The sequence below is a fragment of the Gracilinanus agilis genome, chromosome 5, assembly GCF_016433145.1.
Source record: "Gracilinanus agilis isolate LMUSP501 chromosome 5, AgileGrace, whole genome shotgun sequence".
In the NCBI taxonomy this organism is placed as follows: domain Eukaryota; kingdom Metazoa; phylum Chordata; class Mammalia; order Didelphimorphia; family Didelphidae; genus Gracilinanus; species Gracilinanus agilis.
This window is the reverse complement of record NC_058134.1, coordinates 66427926-66451476: the sequence shown is the minus strand read 5'-3', so window position 1 is coordinate 66451476 and position 23551 is coordinate 66427926. Positions and strand designations below refer to the sequence as shown.

General features: G+C 37.9%; 1 protein-coding gene across 1 annotated transcript in view; it reads right to left on the bottom strand.

Moving 5' to 3' along the window:
- The window catches only part of GPR158 (G protein-coupled receptor 158), a 428886-nt gene extending 411072 nt beyond the window's left edge, over positions 1–17814 (bottom strand). The window contains 1 exon segment of the mRNA XM_044678198.1: positions 16934–17814. Coding sequence (XP_044534133.1) covers positions 16934–17814 — 881 coding nt within the window.
- Between the last annotated feature and the right edge of the window lie 5737 nt (positions 17815–23551).

The following is a 23551-nucleotide window of genomic DNA, read 5'->3' as shown; positions in this document are numbered from 1 at the left end:
AACTGGAATCAGAGGACTTGTACTCAAATCCTGGAGCAGCTCCTTATTACCTGTGTGACCTTAAGCAAGCAGCTTCATGTGTTGGGGTCTCAGTATAATAAATGGTAAAAATTAAAGGATTGAACTAGACTTCCAAGATCAATAAAATTTTTAAAAACTAATGCAAATATGGTCATGTCAAAGCACAGCAAATCCTCAATTAACAGGAATGCTTGGGAAAGAGAAAGTTAGAAGGAAAATCTTCAGGGAAAGGTTATTCAGTGATTGAATTTGGAGTCCAAATACAGCAATATGAAATGAGAGGCAAAAATATGATACAGTGAAAAGAGCAGTGGATTTGGAGTCAAGATATTAGCCTTTGAATCTTTGGAGATTTTCACTCTTTACATGAGTTTGGGCTAGTCATATTAGTTCTCCCATCCAAGTACTAACCAGGCCCAACCCTGCTTAGCTTCTGAAATCAGACACATTAGTTCTCTGAAACTCAGTTTCCTCATATGTAAAAGGAAATGGTTGGATAAATTATGACAACCTCTGAAATCCCTTCTATGTCTTAAATCTGTGCTCCTATTAATGGTTTTCTGATTAAAAGTAGAGATAAGAGACATATTAACTTGGTGGAGTACCTAAGATGGAGAATCTCTAGGCAGAAGTCAGTAAATGACTCAGAAAAAAAAAAACCTAACAACTATGTGCAAAAACTGAGAGATAGATTTGACCCAGGGACAAGAATCTGTTGACCCCTGCAGAGGCACAGTTGGTTTGTCTGTTCTATTATCTATTATTTTATGTTTCAATTCCACTGCAGTATTAACTTGAATTGAAACACAAAACTGGACAAAGTTCATCCCCACCTTCCATTTTCATGAAATTTTTTGATTTAATTCTACAAGGCTTCAGTTTCTTGAATAGAAATTTAACCTATAGCGGCTAGCCCATAGCACAGTATTAGGAAGAAGAAAAGCTGGGTTCAAATCCTGGATCTAATAATGACTGTGTTATCTTCTCTGAACTTCAGTCAATTCATCTGTAAAGGAAACATAATATTTCAACCACTTACATCAGAAAATCAGGTCCTTGTTAGACCTGATCTTCAACAATCTAAAATAACTGTGTAAATATGTTTTAGCATTTTATTATCTCTTACTTTTTTGTGAATTTCCCACCTATTCAGCTCCTTATATTTAGCTCCATTTAGCCACTAAGAATTAATCTTATCCTTATGCTCTTTTTTTATCATACTCACATTTTTATTATATTCTTAGCAAGAAAATTATAAATTCAGCAAAGTTTAACTTCAGGCACCTTACTTCCCTTCCCTTGTCTCCTTTTCCTCATTCCCTTGTACCTTTTGACTCTTGGTTGCATAGCCTAATGTCCTCAGGTATATATCTAGAGCCAGAAGGTACCTCAGAGACCATCTAGTCCCTCTAATGTTACAAATTAATAAAAGCGGGTTAGAGAGGTTAAGTGATTTTTCTAAGGTCTTATAGTCAAAGGTGGCACTTGAACCCTTTTTCTTTGTCCCTAGAAGCAATGGTATTTCCACTATATTATACTGATATTATCTCAGTCTTCTCTAACTTATTCTTCATTAAAAAAGTTTCCCCTGAGAAGAGCTAATTTTTTTCAATATCTATGCCTTGGTGTTTATGTTTATCAATTAATATACTGCCTTTCCTAAGAACACATACAATTTCATTTTTATCATTGTCTAAGAAATGTCTTTATTTCCAATATAAGAATTTTCAAGGTGGAAATTTTCAGGTAAGGAATGGGCAGTAAGGAGGTTTTGTGGTATCTTATAATCACAAAAAATTACAGGCAATTTCATAATATTCTTATTCTACCTAGCACACTAAGTGCTACTTTATTGGGCCACACTCAAAAGAAAGAGGAGAGAGACAGAGACAGAGACAGAAACAGAGAGGCAGAGATACAGAGACAGACAGACAGAGACAGAGAGAGAACAGGCAGAACTTAACAAGCATATATTACCCTCTATCTTATGATTCAGCAGAGGTTTTATGCCCCATGGTACATGTAACAAGAAGCAAGGACTCTTTCTAAGAAATAAAGGTCAATAGTTAATAATTGAATTCTGCTTTTATGATGAGATGAAATGTCATATTTTTTCTTGAAACCCAAAATTCCGATTCTCAGTTGCTAATGTCCCTGACCTAGAGTTACATACCCCCTACCCTAGCCCACTCCTACCAATCTACATTTTTTCCCTCTTAGACCTAGAACAAATTCTCTTCTGCTGTTATGTCTCAGGGGTTCATTTTTCTACTCTCATCTGTGCTTGCCTGTGGGTCTTTGAGCCTCCAGTTGACTGTTCATCCATACAGCCCCTACCCTTGAAGTCACTAAACTCAATGCAAAAGACAAGAGGGACCATGTGGTATGAAACTACAGATGATAAGAACTACCACTAGTCAGCTTTACAAGAAATCAGAGCCATGTAGGGTTTCCTCTCAGGTGAGCTGGTGACAAATCTGGGGGCTGGGAATTCCCCCCTCTTTTTAGTCTTCTTTTCACTTGTTTTCCATGGCTTAGGAGTATTTTCACTTAGGAGATTCAACCCTGCATACCAGAAATGCACCAAACCTCGTTAAGTGCAGGAATCATTATTTCAAGCCTCCTCAAGTTTCCTCATTTCTTTGTTTGCTTTTTAGGGCTGGCAGGTGTGAAATGGTTAGAAAAAAAGATGGAAGTCTATGCTTTTACTTTAGCTGAATTGGCAAGGACAGGAAGCTGGCAACCTCATGTACCAGAGCAAAGAGAGGAAACAAACAGAATGGGAGGCACTGGAAGGAGAGAGGAAAAAGTGGCAACTGAAATAGAATAACTTAAAAAAACTCTGAGGCAGAAAATTATTTTAAAATCAACCTAAATGGTACATATTAATACTGTTGCTAACACTGATAAAGTAGGGTTTTTTTTTACATCTCCAAAACCAGCAGCAGTAGCAAATAGTCTCTGACCTACCAGTATGTGCTGGCCATTAAATTAGATACTCACAATTCTAAGAAATACAAGAAATGTGCTTCTTATGCCCTTTGGGCTTAAAAATAACCTATTTTTTCAGGTAGTCATTCACTGCTGTTATCATCCATGTTTTAAGGGTAAGAAAATCAAGGCAAACCCAAGAAGAATTTAGTGAAAGAAAAAGCCTACAGCTCAATAACTCTTTACCCTGTGCCCTGGACTTCCTCAGGGTGAGTTGTCTTCCAGCAATAGGACAGATTTGCTGCTTGTCCTCAGGTAAGTCTATGGTCCTGAAATGTTCCTTTGTTTAAGATACAAAAGCAGCAAAGAGGCAATCCAAAGGCTTTCCCTCTCCATCCATATATAAGCTTGCATCCTCAAAGTAGAAAGCTTCAGGATATCTCAGATTTCCAATCACCAAAGAGTTCAGATGGGGAAGGTAGCAAGCTATTTCATTATTTATGGAAATGTATAGAATTATCCATCTCTTCTTTGAAACCAGGTTTGTTGGTTATAATGACTATTCAGTTTTGTTGTTATTTTTTTCCATTTACATTGTGAACATTATTCTCCTGGTTCTTCTTACATTGCTTTTTATCAGTTCACAAGAGTCTTTTCATGCTTCTCTGTATTCTACCTATTTTCAGTTATATTTTACAAAAATGGATCATTTATATTTTAATCAGCATTGAGCCAAAATTCAAGACAACCTCATATCTTTCCCCCTACCCAACAGAAATAATCTTGTACATATTTTGTGCATATTTTATGGTTAATTAAATGTATTCATGATGCTTTACCTAAAAGAATGTAAGATCCATTAGAGGAGGTATTTGCAAACATTGCGTAGATGCTAATTAAATTCTTACTAATATAGCCTTATGAGAAAAAGTCTAGGTGTCCTAATTTAGTCACACATGTAGTTTAACTGTGATCAGCAACTTTATTTTAATCAGAATCTATAATAATTTATGCAGATATTCTTTTCTGAGCCTAGATATGACAGAATATATGCTAACTAATATTGCAAAAGTCTACCAAAATTGTCCTGTTCTTGCCCTTTTCTTGTTGCATCCAGATCTCCATTTCTCTAAAAGACAGGATGGTTTCTTATATTTTTTAACCTTACCTTTTCCCTGAAAGAGGCCTACAGTTCACATTGAACAATGATTCTTGCAATACAACCAAATCTGTTTAATTAAATATACACAGTAAAGAGTATAGTATTAGACCTTAGCTTGTCATTGTACCATTTCCTGACCAAAAAAAAAAAGTGTACCAATTGTACACCTCCAGGTCCATATTACCAGAATATACTCATGTCTGATGAAGCTCTTGGAGCAGGAAGGATTTAGCTGACTTTTTCACTCTGCAGACTGCAGTGGTTGGTGTTCTGTTAGCATAGTTCAGCGATGCCCTTGAGGGCTCTGAGGTGGGTAGCACTTTCCCTTTGACTGAATGCCCCTAGACTACAGTCCTGCTCCAGTTGGTATTTCTTTTGTCACACTTCTCATTGATGCCTGCTGGGACTATTGAGGTGTGTTGAGCTTGCCCTCTGACTGAACAGCCCACCACTGCTGGGCTATTCTCTTTAGTTTTCTTTAGTCTCCTCCCTCATGGCCATCTCAGTCCTCTGCTGTCACTTCCCATCATTGTCAGTAGGTCTGCTTCTCTCCACCCTTCTCACTATTTTGTGTCTCCCCTAACCACTGATATCTACCTTTTTCTATCCATTTTTTCTCCTTTCTGCTTTTCTTGTCTCTTCTTTTTCCTTTTTTCCTTCCTCCTTGGATTTTTGGCTTTTGTAGAATTTCGTTGCAAATGAATCACAAACGAAAATACTTTTTTCCTAGTATTCAGTGAACTGGCCAATCACAGATCAAAGAATCTCAGAGTTGGAAAGGACCCCAAAATCCATCTAGTTCAAGCCATAAATATAAAAATATTAGTTTCATCAACTAGGAGTTATCTAGCCTTTGCTTTAAAACCTCTGGGGGAGACAGTCTCCCAATTCAGTCATATTTGCTTTTTCATAATTATGTATAATCATTGGGAATTTTTCCCTTGCCCAAGCCTAAATTGACTTCTCCACATCTTCTGTTCTTTGAGTTCTGCCCTCTGGTACCACAGAGCAAAAAATTAATCTCTTTTCCACATGAGAACCCTTCAAATATCTGAAGATAGCTATTATTTCCCTTGCTATAAATGGAGATGAGATTGATCTCCAAGCTAAAATTATCTTCATGCAAATATTATTTCATGATTTTCCTTCATCTGGTCACCCTCGTGTTCAATGAAGTTATCATGGGTCTTTTAAAAATATGGTGACTAGAACTGTACATAGTCTTCCAAACATGATCTGACAGAATGTGTTGATTTTGAGAGTTGCACTTGAAGAATCGTTCCATCTCTACTGCCTATTCTCCAATTTTTTAGCATCTAAATGAAAAACTGCCTGGGGAACTTTACTACTGAACCACTAAAAGATGAAAGCAAACTCTCATTCATACTTTACACACATTACAGCAAGGTTTCTTAAAAAGAATGTATTGATCAAATTGACTAGTGACAAAAAGGGAAATGGCAAATATTGGCAGAGAAGTGGAAAAATAGGGACACTAATGCACCATTGGGAGAATTGTTAACTGATCCAACCATTCGGGAGAGCAATTTTGCTCAAAGGATCTTAAAACTGTGCATACCCTTTGATCCAACAATACCACTACTAGTTCTATATCCCAAAGAAAAGTATTTTGTTTTTTAAAAGAAAAGAACCTATAGGTACAAAACTATTTATAGCAGTTTTGTGGTGGCAAAGAATTGAAAATTGAGCAGATACATATTGGGAAATGTCTGAACAACTTATGGTAAAATGATGGTGGTGGAATGTTATTGTGCTATAAAAACTGATGAACAAAATGTTTTCAGAAAACCATGGAAAGACTTACATGAAGTGGTGCGAAAGCGAACTGTGCAGAACCAGGAGAATGTTCTATACCAGTGGTCAGCAACATATGGCTCTCTAGCCATATCTGGCTCTTTTGAGGGCCAGATATGGCTCTTTCTGCAGGAGCCATAAAGTCAATTTTTTTCAGGTGATGTTACAGGAGCGCGCACTGTGAGCACTGTACGGCTCTCACGAAATTACATTTTAAAAAATGTGGCGTTTATGGCTTTCACGGCCAAAAAGGTTGCCGACCCCTGTTCTATACAATAAAAGTAATTGTGTGCAATGATCAACTGTGAATGACTTAACTACTGTTAGCAACACAGTGATCCAACATAATTCCAAGAGGATTATGAAAAAAAAATGCTATCCCCCCTCCTGAGAAAGAACTGATGGAATCTGAATACATTTTGAAGCATACCTTTTTACATTATTATTCTTGTTTTTTTAGACTGCATTTTCTTTTGCAGCATGAATAATAAGAAAATGTTTTGCATCACTGCACATGGTATAGTCTATATCAAAAGTCTTGCCTTATGCATGAGAGAATGAAAGAAGGGAGAGAATTTGAAACTTGGAATTTTTTCAAATAAATGTTTAAAATGTTTGCTCACATGTAATTGAGAAAATACAAAAATTATTTTTTTAAAAAATCAGAGAACATATTGAGAGAATTTCTTGTTTCTGATATTTATCATTATTGTTCTTTATCTATCAGTCAGATTTTGATGAGAGCTGATGCCCAGAACACAGGTAGCTGAGCTCATCACAACCTTTCTGAACTCATTACTCGTCTTTTGGACAGTTTGACCTTCACACATATTCGATATCCTCAGAAGCCTCAGACACAAATGGTTGCTGGATGACTAGATTGTCTATCTTTGTCATTTTCTCCCAATTATATAATGCTGACCTCAAAGAAACTTCAATATGTTGCTTTAGGGTAAGAGAAGATTGCAAAGCCTGCACAGTAAGGCTTACTCCAAAAGTCACAAAAGGGAAAATTGGTTGAATTTTTAACAGTCAAAATAAGAGTTTACAAGAGGTTATGATGTACTTCAACAGAAACTGTTAACTCGACATTTAAACAAAAATGTTATGATGCACTATCTATTTACTATGAGTATGACTTGCACTGAGAAAAGAGATTTCCAAGAAGGACTACAGGGCTAGTGGTTTTAGTACATAATAAGCAACTAACTGATCCAATCTCATGCGGGGGGTTTGGCCCATAATTTAGCCTTCCCTTTGCTATGAGGAATTCATACATCAGTGACCCCCTGAGTCGTGATGTGAATCATAGCAATCACATAAGAAACTTATTGGTAAAATGGAGATAATGCCTATCCTACCTGCCTCTCAAAGTCAATTAACTTATCAATTGAGAAAGGATACCTTTGAAAACACTTTATAAATTCTAAGGCCCATAAATAATTAGACTGTAGAAATACTAAGGAATATCTGAGGATTTAGTTTAATATTCTCATTTCATAGTCCCAACTGGGACTTCCTTGACTCCCTACAGAAGAACTTGCTAGTACTTTGGTGACCAAAGTTGTTCCTCAAAGGGTCACTTTTCCAAAGATACTTAGAGTACCTGAGAAGCTAAATTGTGTTCTGTCACCAGAAAGTGGGGGACATCTAGGTTTTCTTCTATTCGTGGCCATTTGTACCCTTCAGAATGATTTTCTTAGCTTTGCGAACTTACAACTTAATTTCTGTCTTGGGAAGGGCAATTCTTTCTTCACTATCTTGGTTGGGGTGGGATTCAGGTGGTTTGGGGAGGAGAGAAATTATTTTCTATGGTATGTTCCAGGATCAATATGCCTTCTATATCTATCTCTGGAAAAGTAAAAATTATTACTAATAAGCAGTACAATTACCGTATCAAATTTCTGAAGCTTACCCTAGGCAGAACAGTTTTGGTTTTTTATCTAATATCTATCTTGTATTTTTGCATTGTTTCATTTCCCTCTGTATCTGTCCTCTTTATCCCTCTTAGAAGAGGATTTTTTTTTCTAAAAAGAGAGAAAATTTCAGCAAGACTTACAAATATGTTGAAAAAGTCTAATATATGCAACGGTACACACAGAGAGACTCAGACTTTTGTAAAGAAATTCAGAGACATGTGTCTTTTCAAAGTCTCTTTGGAGCCAAGCTTGTTCTTTTTAATTTCATAACATTCAATTTTAATTATTTTGTGGTTTCTTTTCTATATAAAATGTTGTAGTTATTTTGTATATCGTTTTCCTGTTTCACTTTAGATCAGTCCATATAAGTCTTTCCATGCTTCTCTATATCCATTATGTTTGAAATTTTTAATAGTCTATTACCCTCAAAAATAACACAATTTATCTAGTCATTTACCACTATATGAGCATTTACTTTGTTTCTAGTTTTATGCTACTGCAAAAAGTGCTGCTAGAAATATTTTGGTCTTTATGGGCCCTTTCTCTTGGCCTCCTAGAGATATTATAGCTGGCAGTGAAATCTCTGAGACAAGGGATATAGACATTTTAGTTGCTTTATTTGCTTTCCAATTTTTTTAATATTTTCCATATTTCCAAAAATTTGCACATTGTTTTCCAGAAGGATTGTACCAATTCACAGTTTCATGAACAATGCATTACACCAGGCCTAGAGTCAGGTCCTACTTTCAAATCTGGCATTAGACACTTCCTAGCTGTGTGACTCCAGACAATTCTGTTAACCCTGTTTGCCTATCCCCTGCCCTGTGTGACTCCAGACAATTCTGTTAACCCTGTTTGCCTATCCCCTGTCTTCAAGCTGTTAGTGAGGCAGAAAGTAAAGGTTTCAAAAACAATGTGTTAGTGCCTGCCTTTCTACAAACCCTCCAACACTGAGTCTTTCCTCTAGTCACCATTACCAATTTGCTAAGTATGAAATGAGTCTTCAGAGTTGTTTTAATTTCTATTTCTTCCACCATTAGTGAGTTGTAGCATCATTTCATGTGGATGTTAATGGCTTGCAGTTCTTCTGAGAATTATCCTATGACCACTTCTTTACTGGGGAATGACCTTTGGTCTTACATATATCTTTTAGTTTTTTATGTACCATTTTTAGAGATATTTGATTTTTAAAAATCTATATTATGCTTCCTCCAGGAATAAAGTTTTTTTTTCTTTTTTAATAGTCCTGTGATTTCACTAGTGCAAGAGGAATTTTATCTATAATGCATATTGATAATCTTCTTTGCAACTTAAAGATTTCAAAGATGTCTGGGTCACTTGAGAATTTAGGTGACTTTTCCAGTTTGTATGAGAAGTGGAACTGGAACCCAAGTTCCTGAGTCTGAGGCCAGCTCTCTCTCCACACAAGACAGCTTTGAAAGAAACATGATGAATTTGTTTTATATTTGGAAGGAGAAGCAATCTGAACAAATCATGTAGGAATGTTCCATGTATTGGTGCTTGTTAAATTTTTTTATTTTAAAAATAAACTAAATTTGTAAAAATAAACATGCTACTGGACATGGCAGTATAAAACTGTAGCCTGAGGAAGCTGAGGTTGGTAAATCTCTTAAAATGGGAGTTTTGGGCTTCAGTAGGCTAAGCCCATCAGGTGTTCTCACAAAGTTAAGCATTAATATATTGACCCTCATGGGAATTGGAGACCACCAGAGTGCCTAAAGAGGGTTTAAACTAGTCAGGTTATAAATTAAATAGGTTAAATCTTCCTTGCCAATTAGAATTGGACAGTAAGTAAACACTGTATTTCCAATCTGGGTAAGAGAGGGGGGAAAGGGAAAAAGGAGGGAAGGGAAAGAGGGGAGGGAAAGAAATGAATTCACAAATAAATGTATTAACAAGAAAATGAATGAATGAAATGTAAACAAAATCAAGAAAGGCTTTTTATGTAGAACCAATGAGGATTTATGGTTAAACTCCAATTTAATCTGAAAACTCACTTTTACCTGATTATCCATTTCTCTAATCATAGCTTAAGGTTTTACTATAGAATTCATTATGCCAGGAAAGAATTGTTGAATTTGTATTTAGCCGAGTAAAAGAATACATGTAGAAAAGGTCAGGAAGAGAAGGGAAAGACAAAGGAATCATTGCTCAAAAATAAAATACCAGGATTGTATACAGGCAGTGGCTTTATCTACAGCAGAGGCTCCAGAGCCTATTTTCATTACCACTAAGTTGCCTCTTTTCAGATTATGGCAATTACACTGTCAAGGTTATCATGATTCCAATGCACTGTGAAGCTCCTCTGCTTAAATAATCATATAAACACTATTCCAGTACTAAAAAGAGGCAGCACATTGGATCCACCCATTTCTACAGTGAGAAAAAAAGCCAACAGCACCTCCATACTGAAGAAACATTGGCCTAAAGTATAGTTGCAAAAGCCACTTCTTGGCATCTCTGGGTATTACAATGTCATATTAGAATACAGAATAGGTTGAATGTAATAGTGCTGTTGAGCCTGAGATGAGAAATCTTTAAAACCCTGAAAAGTGTATAATAAACTCAGCTGGCTTTCCAATGCTAAAAGTAACACTGGGTTTATCTGGCAGTTGAAACTATAAATGATGAGCAGGATGGCCCAATTCCTTCTCTAGAGGAGAAGTCTATATTCCTCAAATATATTTCACCATTTTAGAAATTCCATTTCTACTTCCAAATGCTTGTTCCAGCAAATGGCAAAATAATACATTGCCCCAGCTGCTAGGTGAAAAATAAATAGCCCTTGGAAATCAGAAAACCAACCAAATTGGCTGAAAATGTAGTAACCTTTTTATTTTTAAGATAAGAAAGTTAAGGCATTTCAAAAATGTTTATACAATTATCTTGGAGGAAAGTTTAGAAGTCTGCTGTAGTCCTTAGATTAAAAATCTATGAGGCAGCAACTTCATGTTGGCTTAAGTCAATTTCAGCTGACTTTTCCGGATATAGAAACTGAGGTTTTATCTGCTGTAGCCAAATAAATACTCTTCTTAAGTGGAATACTCGATTCTATTAGCAGTCAACTGATCCAATATAGTGTTTTTGGTTTGTTTTTAAAAGAAGTATTTTGGCTAGGGTCACTATTTTCATGAGGAAAAAAAGAGGGTTCCTTTAGTAAATAGGCCAAAGAATAGTATAGATACATTCATCTCTCTAAATTTCTTCTCACTTCAAAGTTGTTGAATTAAAACCCATGACTATTATTTTTTAAAAGTGTGAACTGAAACATTTATACCTGAGAGTTCCTAAGTAACAAAAAAAATGTATTCCATTATTTTGGAAACCCCATTTCTATTCCCAAATGCTTGTTTTGGCAAGTGGCACAATAATGCATTGCCCCAGCTGCTGGGCGAAAAATAGTCTTACTCTTTGGAAATCAGAAAACCAAGCAAATTGGATGAAAATGTATAGCTTTTTTTTAAGATAGGAAATTTAAGGCAATTCAAAAATGTCTTTGTGAAACCTCTGAAAATACCTCAAAGAAAGAGTAAACCCACTGTGAGATAGTCCTAAACAATCTTTCATCCATTCTTCTCACTGTAGTCACAAGTCAACTATACTCAGAGAGGATCCAGAAAGAAAATGTGACTTCTTTCATGATGTATCTCAATCAATAAGTCAGGCTAATATCTAAGTTTTAAGTAGATGACAAGGTTATAGGTGATCCAAGCAACAAACTAAAATCATAATCATAAATACAATTTAGTGTGGTAACCAGATAACACTTATAATAGTGTTAATGTGATGTGCATTTAATTATTATTATGAATTATAAGCTCCATGACAATTGACAAAATAATTTGGCAAAATTAGCAAAAATAGCCACTCACATGAATTAATTATTTGGTATTATTTTTAGATAACAAACTAAGCATTTTCAGGGTCAACTGAAGACAAAATAGGAGAGATGCATAAGAACTATAGAAAGTATAAGATGTGGTTGTCCCTCTGAAGACCCCTAAATCTGTTATCTGAAAGAACCAGGATGGACAAGCCTTTTTTTTCCACTGGGGTTGTCCAAACACTAGGTATTTAGGGAATCACCAGATGCTCAACCCAGAGGAAATGAATGAGTCGCAGGTCAGAGCCAATATTGGCCTCCCAAGATATGCTCTGTGTAGAGTCCCCCTTCTTTAGTGGGAGTCACTCCCCTTCATCGAATAGCAAATGCCCCCAGCAAGGTGGATTAACATTACATGGTGATGAGAATAAAAGCCAAAACTGTTGCCAGAAACTTGTTACTACTTCTCCCATAAGTCACTCACATAGTAGTCAATTCTTGCTGGTCTGACACTCAGTTGCCACATACCCTCTACTGAGGTCTGATGTGTATACCTTGTTATCATTACGCCACACACACACACACAACACATTTTACATTCTATCCCCGATGATAACTATTGAGGATAATATAACTGTCTGGAAATTTATGAACATATAATTATGAGGTCAATCCTGACTATTAGTCTTCATCTCCATTGAAGGAAAAAACAAAGAGAATATGAATGCAAATTGCCCTAGGAAGGATTTAGGTTAAACATGATTAAACACAATTCTATGATTTCTGTGATTCATGAGTTTCAAATTTTCTTCCAAAATTTGGCAACATCTTGTTTGGTTCTTTTCTTCAGTAGGATATCATTTAGTGTCATACAGGATTTTGAAATGATATATTCAGAAAGAAATGTGATCTAGGGAACAGGTAGTGGATCAGCAGATTGGGAGCCAAGCCCAGAGATAAGTGTTCCTTGGTTCAAATCTGGCCTCAGATGCTTCCCAGCTGTGTGACCCTGGGCAAGTCATTTAACCCCCCTTGCCTAGCCCATACTATTTTTCTGCCTTGCAACCAATATGCAGTATTGATTCTAAGACAGAAAGTAAGTAAAAAGAGGGGGAGAGAGAGAGGGAGAAAAAGGGAGGAGAGGAAGAGGAAGAGAGAAACAGACAAACAAACAGACAGACAAACAGACTAACCTACATGGGTCTATCTACCCAGAAGTTGATTATTTACTTAACTAGGTATATTCAAGTTTCTCAGGGTTAAAAAAAATAACATGTTTTGTTACCAAATTGTATCACCAATTTATTATAATCTAGGAAGAAATTAGATTCATCTGCTAATTTTGTACTACTATTCTTCTTACTATGGAATAGCAGCTTCTAATTTTCTTCTGTGCCAAAAATGGGCAAGCCATTGAACCTCCCTAGGTCCCCATTTCCTCAACTATAAGTGAAGGGACTGAGACTAGATGGCATCTAAATGTATTTCAAGTTCTAAGTCTATGATCTTTTCTAAGGCATTGGAAGAGGATCAAAGTCAAGAGACACTCTATTATGGTTATTTACGAGCCGGGGGGTCTAATGGATAGAGCACTGAACTTAGAGTCAGAAAGGCCAGGTTCAAATACAGATTCAGACACTTACTATATAACCATGTGCAAGTCATTGAACCCTTGTCTGCCTCAGTTTCTTCATCTGAAAATGGGGATACTAATAGCACCCAGGGTTGCTGTGAGAATCAAATTGGGTATTTATAAAGAACTTTCAAACTTAAAAAGTGCTATATATATAAATGTTATCCATAATAATAATAATTATTATTGCTATATCCTCTACAAGATTATGCTGAGAGAACTATTTATTCATTTTATATCTCCTTTCCCATATCTAGTGCTTCTAGCATGGGGCTTTGTATATAGTAAATGCTCAATTAATTTTTGCTGAATTGAATTTAAATGTGTTCATATCATGTGCCCATAATTAATTAATAAAGAGACATTCAGTTGATTGGCATTGCATGCAAATATTTTGGAATAAAAGGGAGATGGGTAGTGAATCCCTATTATTCAACCATGTCTTAAACTGGATTTTGAACCTTAACACATTTCTGTCATTTATATCCAGAAAGGACATAAAAATAAGTCAAGGACAGTCCATGGAGCAATAAATATGAATGACAATAGTAATTGAGTAGATTTTTCCTGTTTAAGATTTAATGTTTTAGATTTACTTCCTCTACAAATAATGTGGTTTCAATGGATGAATCTTCTAAGTTAGGAGAAAACTATCTTGGACTATCAGATCAGAGTTAAAGTTTCAGAGTTTTTGTTGGCTTTTCCTTCATTAAATATTATATGTCATTTATCCATTGACTTTTCATTATAGTTTTTTTTCAAATCACTGAGCTATAAAACACTTCCAGTTTCCAAGAAATGATTCATTTGGGTCTCACTATATTATCTTTTGTGTCCATATCTCTCTGCTATTTTAAAGAATACCAAAAAAAAACCCCACATTAGATGACTAAGAGTTTGAAATGACTCTTCCTTTTATAAGTTTAGAGATCAAAAAAGAGAATGAGTCCTATGTAAATATTACACTAAATATGTAAAACAAGCATCTATTTTTAGTTCTATCAACTATTTCCCCTCTCTTATTTTTTTCTAAATAATGCTTGAGAATGGAACATTTGAATTGAGCAAAGTATTTAAATTGTCCAGGTTCCAGGGAGCCATAGAAAAGTACTTTAAATATGTATCAACACTCCACCCCCATGAACCTTTGGAAATCATAGAGTATGTGCTAAAGGGTCTATGGGAAAAGAAGTCTCCTGTTCTGTTACTTGGATGACCCCTGCTGGCTAACTTTTACTTTAAATTTGACCTGTTTCATGTCTTTAAAAGCTGAAGGATGTCTGTCAATGGGTGCCCTGCTCTCAGAAATTATTTTCTAGACCCAAGTAAGAAAAGGATGAAAAGTGTGTATTCTGTTATCTTCTTTAGGGCCTTCTGCTTTCTTAGCTTTGAGTCTTGGCTGGTGGAAAATCCCAGAAATATTTGGCCTGAATCAAATGCTTTAAAATAAAGACCTGGAACAAACTGCAATCTTTTGTAACTGAGAATGTTGGAGAGGCTTGTCTCTTAGAAATCCTTTGTTAAAATTGTTTTGAATATGAAGGTTCCATTCCATCTCAGGAATTTCTGAGATTCCTTGGGAAAGTGCTCTCCTTCAAACTATAGATCCTAGGAACTCAAGAGTATCTGATTGATCTTTCTTTGCTCTTCCAAGCAAATGAAATGGTAAGAAGCTTGCACCTGGGCTCAGCTCTTCCTAATAGGATCACTTCAGTAATCAAGAGGCAAAGAGATGATCCTCTCTAATAGTAAAGGATTGGAAGGAAGGTGTCTAAGATGTAAAAGAGGAGAGGGAAAGGGAGAGGGAGAGGGGCAAAGGGGAGAGAGAAGAGAGAGAGAGGGAGGGAGGGAGAGAGGAAAGGAGGGAGGGGAAGACAGAGAGAGAGAGAGAGAGAGAGAGAGAGAGAGAAAGAGAGAGAGAGAGAGAGAGAGAGAGAGAGAGGAACAGGTCATAGAAAAATAATCAGAAATGTTGATTTTTAGAGGGTTTTTCCCCTCTCTAGTGCCATCATCTATTTTTAAAAAAAGAGAAGGGTTCATAGAGACCAAGTCCCTGATTTCATACATAAGGTTACACAGCAAACATGACTGAGTCCCAAACTAGAACCCATATCTGCTCTAATCCAAGGCTTCCAGAATTACATCCTACAGCCTCCTCTCTGTAAGCCTAGCTGCCTGCTCTCAGGTCTTTTATGCTTTCAGCCAGAGAGGACATAAATAGTAATAATGGGGCAGCTGGGTAGCTCAGTGGATTGAGAGCCAGGCCTGGAGATGGGAAGTCTTAGGTTCAAATCTGGCCTCAGGCAGGTACTAACTGTGTGATCCTGGACAAGGCACTTAATCCCCATTGCCTAGTCCTTACCATTCTTCTGCCTTGGAACCAATACACAGTATTGATTCTAATATGGAAGGTGAGGGTTTAAAATAATGATAATCCATTTTGTGACTTTTAACTCTATTACCAAAAAAAAAAAAAAAGGTAAGTAAATTAGGAATCTCTCCCCATATATAAAGCCCAAGGAATTGAGAATCAAATTGAAATTTGTCACACCACAGACGTCTTCTGGAACTTCCTACTTCAGCCCAGCCTGTCTTAACCATCTTCACTCCTACCTTTGGGAGGAGGTTTTCTGAGATCAGGTCGTCTGAGGTCAGGAACTGAGGGCCATAATCAGCTATTTTGCTAATTACATATTATCCAACACATTAGTTTTAAATAGTCCAATTCCCTTCCTACCACGTTTCAACGTCCTAAACCCAACTTGATTCTTTTCCATCCCCGGAGCTAACCCAGGTTGCTGTTAAAAACAGGTGCATAAATGGTTCATCTTTCAAAGAGTGGAAAGCGAAGGGAACTAACTATGGGTCTGAGCTAAGAACACCGAGGGAGTTCACCGACCAGAGAGCGATGTTCTCTAGCTTAGAATCTATTTCCTCTGCTTTCTGTCCTTAAAATCTTGTAGAAAATTGTGTCTTTGTTAATTATACGCTCTGATAACTAACTAATAACAGGTCAGCGAGAGTCAAACCTTCCACACTGTAAGGAGACAGCGATTATAGACTCAGGAATGACGAAGACCAGAAACTCACTTCTCTAGCCCAACTCCCCTTCTTCCCCAGCCCCCGCCACTTTTATCCCCTGGGATGGATACCAGAGGTTCTCTCCCCCGAGTTTTAAGCATACTCCCTATGTTCACTTGTCTGAGGAAATCAGGGTCTGATCACACCTCCTTAATTCAACCAGAGCTCCCCTATCCCACCCTGAAAACCCGACCCATTTGAGGAGAGATGAAGTACACCCCAATATTTCCTTCTCCTTTTCCTGTGCTGGTGGGTGAACAGAGAGGGATGCTGTGTTTTTTTTTTTTTTTTTTTTTCCTTGAGTAGTAAGGGCTTACAAGTGTGCGGGGGCATCTTCTTCCTCTCCCTACCACGAGCCTGAAGTGTCCCCCACCCTGTCTCTAAGATGGGGCAGGGTAACAGAATCATAGTAGGCACCCCTTACACGCGCAGGCGCGCGCCCGCACGCACACAAACACACACACACACACACACACACACACACACACGAAACAGCATTTTTTTTTTCCTCTGCCTTCTCTTCCTACCTGAATTCAGGGACCACATTAGGCTGGAACCGGTAGAAAGGGGTGGAGAGAGTGACCAACCAGCCAGGTTTGTAACTCCCGTTCTCACATTCCAGGTATGGTAGAGACCACCTGACCTGGTTCTTTTCCCCTCCTGAGAGGTCCCGGAGCCTCCAGCTGTGGCCCAGACCCCGGATTCCCTGATTGGAACCTCGGCGGTGTAAATGGGGCCTCCATTTGCGCCTCAGGCCATGAAACCATTCGGTCTCGAGGGTGGTGTTGGCCAAGTGGTGAGCAGAGGAGGACAGGTTCTGTAGGAGGATGCGGCTCTCCCCACGAGTGGCTTGAAGGAAGACCTGGGGGGCTGGAGAGGACAGTGACTCGGTGCTGAAGGTAATGGCTGCCCGTGAGATACTGGGCTCATCTTCAAAGAGGCTACGGATCAGCGCCTGGTACCACTCCAGGTCGTCCTGCAAGTTCTGCTCTAGTGACTTATTGATCATGTTGAGGAAGTTGGTGGCGTAGATAAGCGTGTCCATCGCCCCGTGCAAGGAGGGGTGCAGGCTGACCATGGCGGGGGACTTCCCCGGCAGGCCCGCTGCCAGCTCGAAGCGGCCGGAGCAATTGGTTCGCTTCAGTTCATGGGAGTCCCCTGTGTAGAGGTAAGAGGCCACCTCTGTGGGCAGCTCCTCGGAGAGTTTCTGCGCCAAGATGGTGCCGTCGATGGACCGGCTCCAAAGAGTCGAAGAATCTGAATCTCTGTTGGGCTGATGGCCATGCTGCTTCCCTCTAAGGGTCCTCTCTCTATGGGGTTCCAGGCGCCCCGGTGGGTCACGGCTGAATCCGGCAGCTCCCAGTCCCAGTTGAGCAAGCAGGAGGCAAAAGAGTAAGGGGTAAACCATGTCTCTTGGCTGTCTCGGAGTGAGGGGAGCAGAGGTGATGGGAAGTCACTTTTCAATATTTTTTATTAATAATCGTAATTGTATTACTATTGTTAGTCGTCCTTCTGAGATGATATCAAGGAGAGGAGGTGGAGATTTTAAAAATAAGAAATTTTAAAAATAGCCTGGATCTCAAAGCAACTGTAAGCAGGAAACCAAGTCACCTGTGGCAATGCTGACTGCGATCTCCTCTCCACAATAGGCTAGCCTTGGGGATTACGCACCTCGCAGCCTTGATCTGAGCAGGTTACATCCCATCTCGCTACACGGCAGCTATAGTTAGCCTGCTTACGTCTTTATCCCCATCCGTTTCCACTGCCGCTTTCATTGAGGTGTGTTAACGAGATGCTTCTGCTGCTGCCGCCTGCAAGCGCCGCTCCATCATCTAACCAGTGGCAGGTTCTCCCCCTCTTCACCCCCCTCCCCAACTCAAGCTCCTCCTCATTCACTTCCCACGGAGACTCGGATTGCGCGCGCACAGACACACACACACACACACACACACACACACACACACACACACACACACACACACACACACCACTGCAAGGAAATCTGAAGAAGCAAAGATTTTGGAGAGAGAAAGAGGGGAAATGGTGTGCTTGTCTATGTGAAGAAAAGGATGATGCATAAATGGCTGGTTGATTGAAGTGCATTGGTTTGGCCAAGAAAATATACTTTCCTCCCTCCCTCCAGTACTGGATGTTTTGGGGTTTTTTGGGGGGGACAAAAGGGGGGGGGCTGGCGATGGCCGTTAACTAGGCAATTTAGCCACAACCAACCCCTTATTAACGCTAAGAAGGGCCTTGTAGGTCAGTATCCAGTCATCTCGCTCCCTGAATGGTCGATTCATCTGTCAATCATCAAGCTTCCTTTCACCGGGCAGGCATAGGGAGCTGTCCAGTGCTGAATCCGAAAGGATACAAGGCGACTGCAAAGGGTCATCTGGGTGGAGGGGATGGGGTATTAAGGGAAAGGAAAGAAGGAGAGGGGAGAAGGAAGCAGAGAAAGAGAAGGAAGTGAGGAAGAAGGAGGAGGAGGATGAAGAAGGGAGGGAGAAGGATAAAGAGGTGGAGGAGGAGGAGGAGAAATTCCAAAAGATATGAAACCCTCAGGGAAAGACCAGAGATTTGGGATCTTACCAAGCAAACCTAGTTTGAGAACAATGTTGACATTTTCATATTCTCAATTAAAGCAGAATTTTGCTCTGGGATTTGTGTCTAGGGAGGGGAAGAATAAGTAGACTTGGTATCTACCTAAAAAAAAGAAAAAGAAGAAGGGAAATAGTTTCCCGTGCATCTGCTCCTTTTAGGCAAATTATTAAATCATCTTCCTTGGTTTTGATTAAAAAATAAAAACAACTACTTTCTGGAGCTATACCTAAGTATGAGCAAGTAATGGAGACATCTGCTGGCAAACTCTAAAAATTGAAACTTAGAATATTCTTAGACAAGGGGATGGGGATAGAGTAGGCAGCAAAGAAGTTGTGAGGCAGGGTCATTATAGAAGCAACATAAAAAGGGTATATGTGTTGTGGGTAAATGATTTCTTATACTGTTCAGGAAAAAATATTACAATGCTTAAATCCAACCTTCTGTGATTAAAGTTGTCCATCCCAAAATGTCCTTTGACCTCAAGTAACTCTCTAGAAATGCCAGAAATGACTATAAGGTATTTTCAATTCCCCCAGGACCTAGATCCACCCAAAGCATACTTGTTTTAGGTTAGCACACCCAGGAATTCCTGATGGGTCTACCCCAAACATTTCTCACTCCATATACCTTGATTTTAGGCTGTCCTCTTGGGGAAATTGTTAAACTGAATACATGGGGTTCCTGTTTGGAAAATCTTCGTCAAAATCCTATATAATGTAAATCTACCAGATCTGGAGAGAACCATCCCTCTTTTCTGACTCATTCCCTCTACAAAAATGACCTAATAAATTTATTTCTAAAAACAATTTCAGATTTGGGGATCTGTACTCACAAACAGCAGTGTCAGTTGCTGCTGCTACATAAGAGATATACTGTAATATGATGGAATAAGCTCTGGATTCGGAATCAAAGAAACTGGATTTCAGTCTTAACTCTGCTACTTACAAACTGTGTAACCTTGGCAAATCACTACATATCTCTGAATCTTAGTCTCCTCATATATAAAATGAGAGGATTAATCTAGGTGATCTGTAATATCACTACCAAATTCTAAATCTATAATCTTATGAAATGAAATCAAGCATGAGAGTTGGAGTCAATGACCTAAGTTTGATTGAAAGAATAACTGTTACTTCACTATCAGCATGGCAATAGGTCTCCAGTGGAATATCCATGTACTCTAGTGGAGTATCCAAGTATCTGTGCTTGTCCCTGTGCTATTTAGTATTTTCATCAATGACTTGTATAAAAGTATAGTTAGTATGTGCATCAAATTTGTAGCTGACACCAAGGCAGGAGGGATAACTTAAGATGCATATGATAGAGGTATAGATAGATAATGATTGTTTTGAAAAAGATAGGGAAGTTTCAGTAGACTGCAAACTCAGTCAATATGTTTCAGCAAAGCAATGGAGCTAATTTAGTCCTGGACTATGTAAAGAAGGGGAAAGCTTCAGGAATAAGGAGATATTAATTCATTGGACTTCATCTAAAGCATTACGTTCTGTTGTAGGCATTACAGTGTAAGGCTAGAGTGTCCAGAGGACAGCAACCAGAATGGTGGAAGTCTTTTGAGTCCCTGACATATGAAAATTGATTGAAGGAGTGAAGTCTAAAGAAACAAAAACTCAAGGAGGGAATGATAAATGTGTTCAAGCATTTGAAGGACTGTCACATGAAGGAAGAAGTAGATTTGGGTTTTTTGGCCCCAGACATTAAAAAAAACTTACAAAGAATAAGGTTTTATACTTGGTATCTGGAAAAGCTTCTAAGCAATTATATCTGCCCCAAAATAGAATGAGTTCTCTTCAGCTTAACAAGTCAAACAAATGTTTATTAAGTACCTACTGTGTTCTGGGGACTGTGCTAAGGACTGGGAATATAAATAAAGACAAAAAGCAAGCAGTCCTTAATCTCAAGGAGTTCACCATTTTATGGGAAAGACCACAAGCAAACAACGATGTACAAATAAGATATGTACAAGATAAATGGACATCATGTTGGAAAAGTACTAGCAATAAGGTGGATCCAAAAAGGTTTCTTGCAGAAGGTAGAACCTGGTATGAGTCTTAAAGGAAAGCAAAAAATTCTAAGCATGGAGGAGAATTAATGAAAATACATATATTTAGGAGATAAAATGTCACATAGGCAAAACTGCAAAAAGGCCAGCATCATTTGATCATAGAGTATATGGAAGGAAGTAGAGTATAAGAAACTGGAAATGCAGAAAGGGACCTATTACAAAAAACCCTAAAAGCCAAATGGGATTTTATATTTTATTCAGTAGATAACAGGTAGCCACTGGAGTTTATTAAAAGGAGGGAAAACAGCCTAATCAGATAGAATGAACACATTTATAGATAAGTATAGGATGAATATGAGAAGGAAAAGACTTGAAGTGGAAAGATGAAAGAGGAAACTATTGCAATAGTCCAGGTGTAAGATGATTGTGGCCTTTATAATAAAAAATAATGAAATCATCCGGAGAAACAAAAAGTCAAGGATCTCAAGGGAAATAAAGAAAAAAGTCAAAAGGAAGGTAACCTTGCAGTACCAGATTCTATACAGTATTCTATACTATACTATACTAGAATCTACTAGAATCTACTATACTAGAATCTACTACTATTCTGTAAAGCAGTAACCATTTAAATAATTTTGTAGTAGTTAAGAAATAGAAAAGCTGATCAGTGAAACAAAGGGTACCAGAAGAATGGTAAGATCAGAAGAAAAAAGGAACTGTTTTGTAGAGAGGTTGTGAAGGCAGAATTGACAGGACTTGGCATTGGGAGGGTGGGAGAGAATGAGCCTGAATGACTGAGATGATGGTGGTATTGAAAATAATGGAGAAGCTAGGAAGAAGAGAGGGATATTGTGGGGAAAATATAATGAGTTCTGTTTTGAGCATGCTGAGTTTAAGATGTCTATGGAATATCCAGTTTTAGATGTCCAAGAAGTGACTGGAGATGTAAGATTGAAAATCAGAAGGGATATTAGGGCTGTATAATATATCTGAGAATCATCAGCATAAAGATGATAAGAGGTGGCAAGTGCCCCCTTCTTGGGGGTCCTCAAGCAGAAGATGGATAACAACTTGTATGTTATATTAGGGGTTGTTGTTTTCGTATTTGCATTGGTCTAGATGGCAGCTTAGTTCCCTTAAAACTGTAAAATTCTGTTAAATCCTGGATCAGATTCTTTCTGACTGTGTGGTTATAAGATAGTCACTTGACTTCTCTGACCCTCAGTTTTTCTTGTCCATAAAAGGGACATATGCAACCTTAACAAGGTTATTGTGAGGAAAGTCCTTTGTAAACCATAAAAAATAAATAAATAGGAGCTACTATTAATAAGAATGTTTCTAAATTATATTTTCTTTAAGGGAGTTTCTTTAAATCATTGGTGTCAAACTCAAATGGAAATGATCCCTGTCAGCAGCATAGTGACTTAGAAAACCACAAATTCACATTATCTATATCATACCTTATTTTAATTTATTTTGTTAAACATTTCCTAATTTCATTTGAATCTGATTCCTACAAAACTAAGGAGTCATGCAGAATGGTATACAGCTGGCAGGTGATGAGATTGACCCCTCTGCTGAAAAATAATGGGTAAGAATTTAGGAGCACTTTGTAGGAACAGGGATGGTTACTCTAAAACAGGGGTTGGCAACATATGGCTCTCAAGCCAATTAGGCTCTTTCTGCAGGAGCCATAAAGTCAATTTTTTTCAGGCGCTGTTACAGGAGCTCCCACTGTTACAGGAGCGCACACTGTGAGCATTGTACAGCTCTCATGAAATTACATTTTAAAAAATGTGTCACTTATGGCTCTCACGGCCAAAAAGGTTGCTGACCCCTGCAAATCTAAAAGAAGAGAGAGGAGATAAATAAATATGCTGAGCTTTGAAAGGTTGTTCAGAAACTATTTGTTAATTTTTTTTATGGTTTTTGCCTTCTTGGAAGCCTGAGGGCAGAGATGAGAATTGGGTTTACAGAAGTCTTAAAGATGTTGTTCTTTAAATTAAATGACTCCTCTATCTTCATATTTCCCTGTAAAGTCAAAGATAGAATTGCTAAACTCACTTGTCAGGTAGAGGAAATGTTGGACACAACATTCAAAAACTGGTATTTAGATTCTTTGTACATTGTTCTTTCAAAAAAGATAAGGTTTAACTTGAAGATGATATATGTGAGACTCATTTGTTAAAATACATTTCCTCAAGCAAGTAGAAACATCTTCTTTGTATTTTGAAAGAAGGGTTGTCAGACAAAGATAGAGTATCTAATTTTCTAAATTGTAGTATAATTATGTCTGCATATCTATAGAAAGCTTACTTATTAAATTCGTATTTATCCTTAAAATAAGGACCATGTGCCTGATCTACTTTCCATTGAAATAAAGCTTGTATCACATATGTAAATACAGATTCACATGCACATATGTGTAAGTATCACCTTGCTCTAATAGTTTACATATTTAGTAATATGTATGTTATGAATAAAGGCACTCTTTACTTACGTTTTCATTTTGTTGTTACAT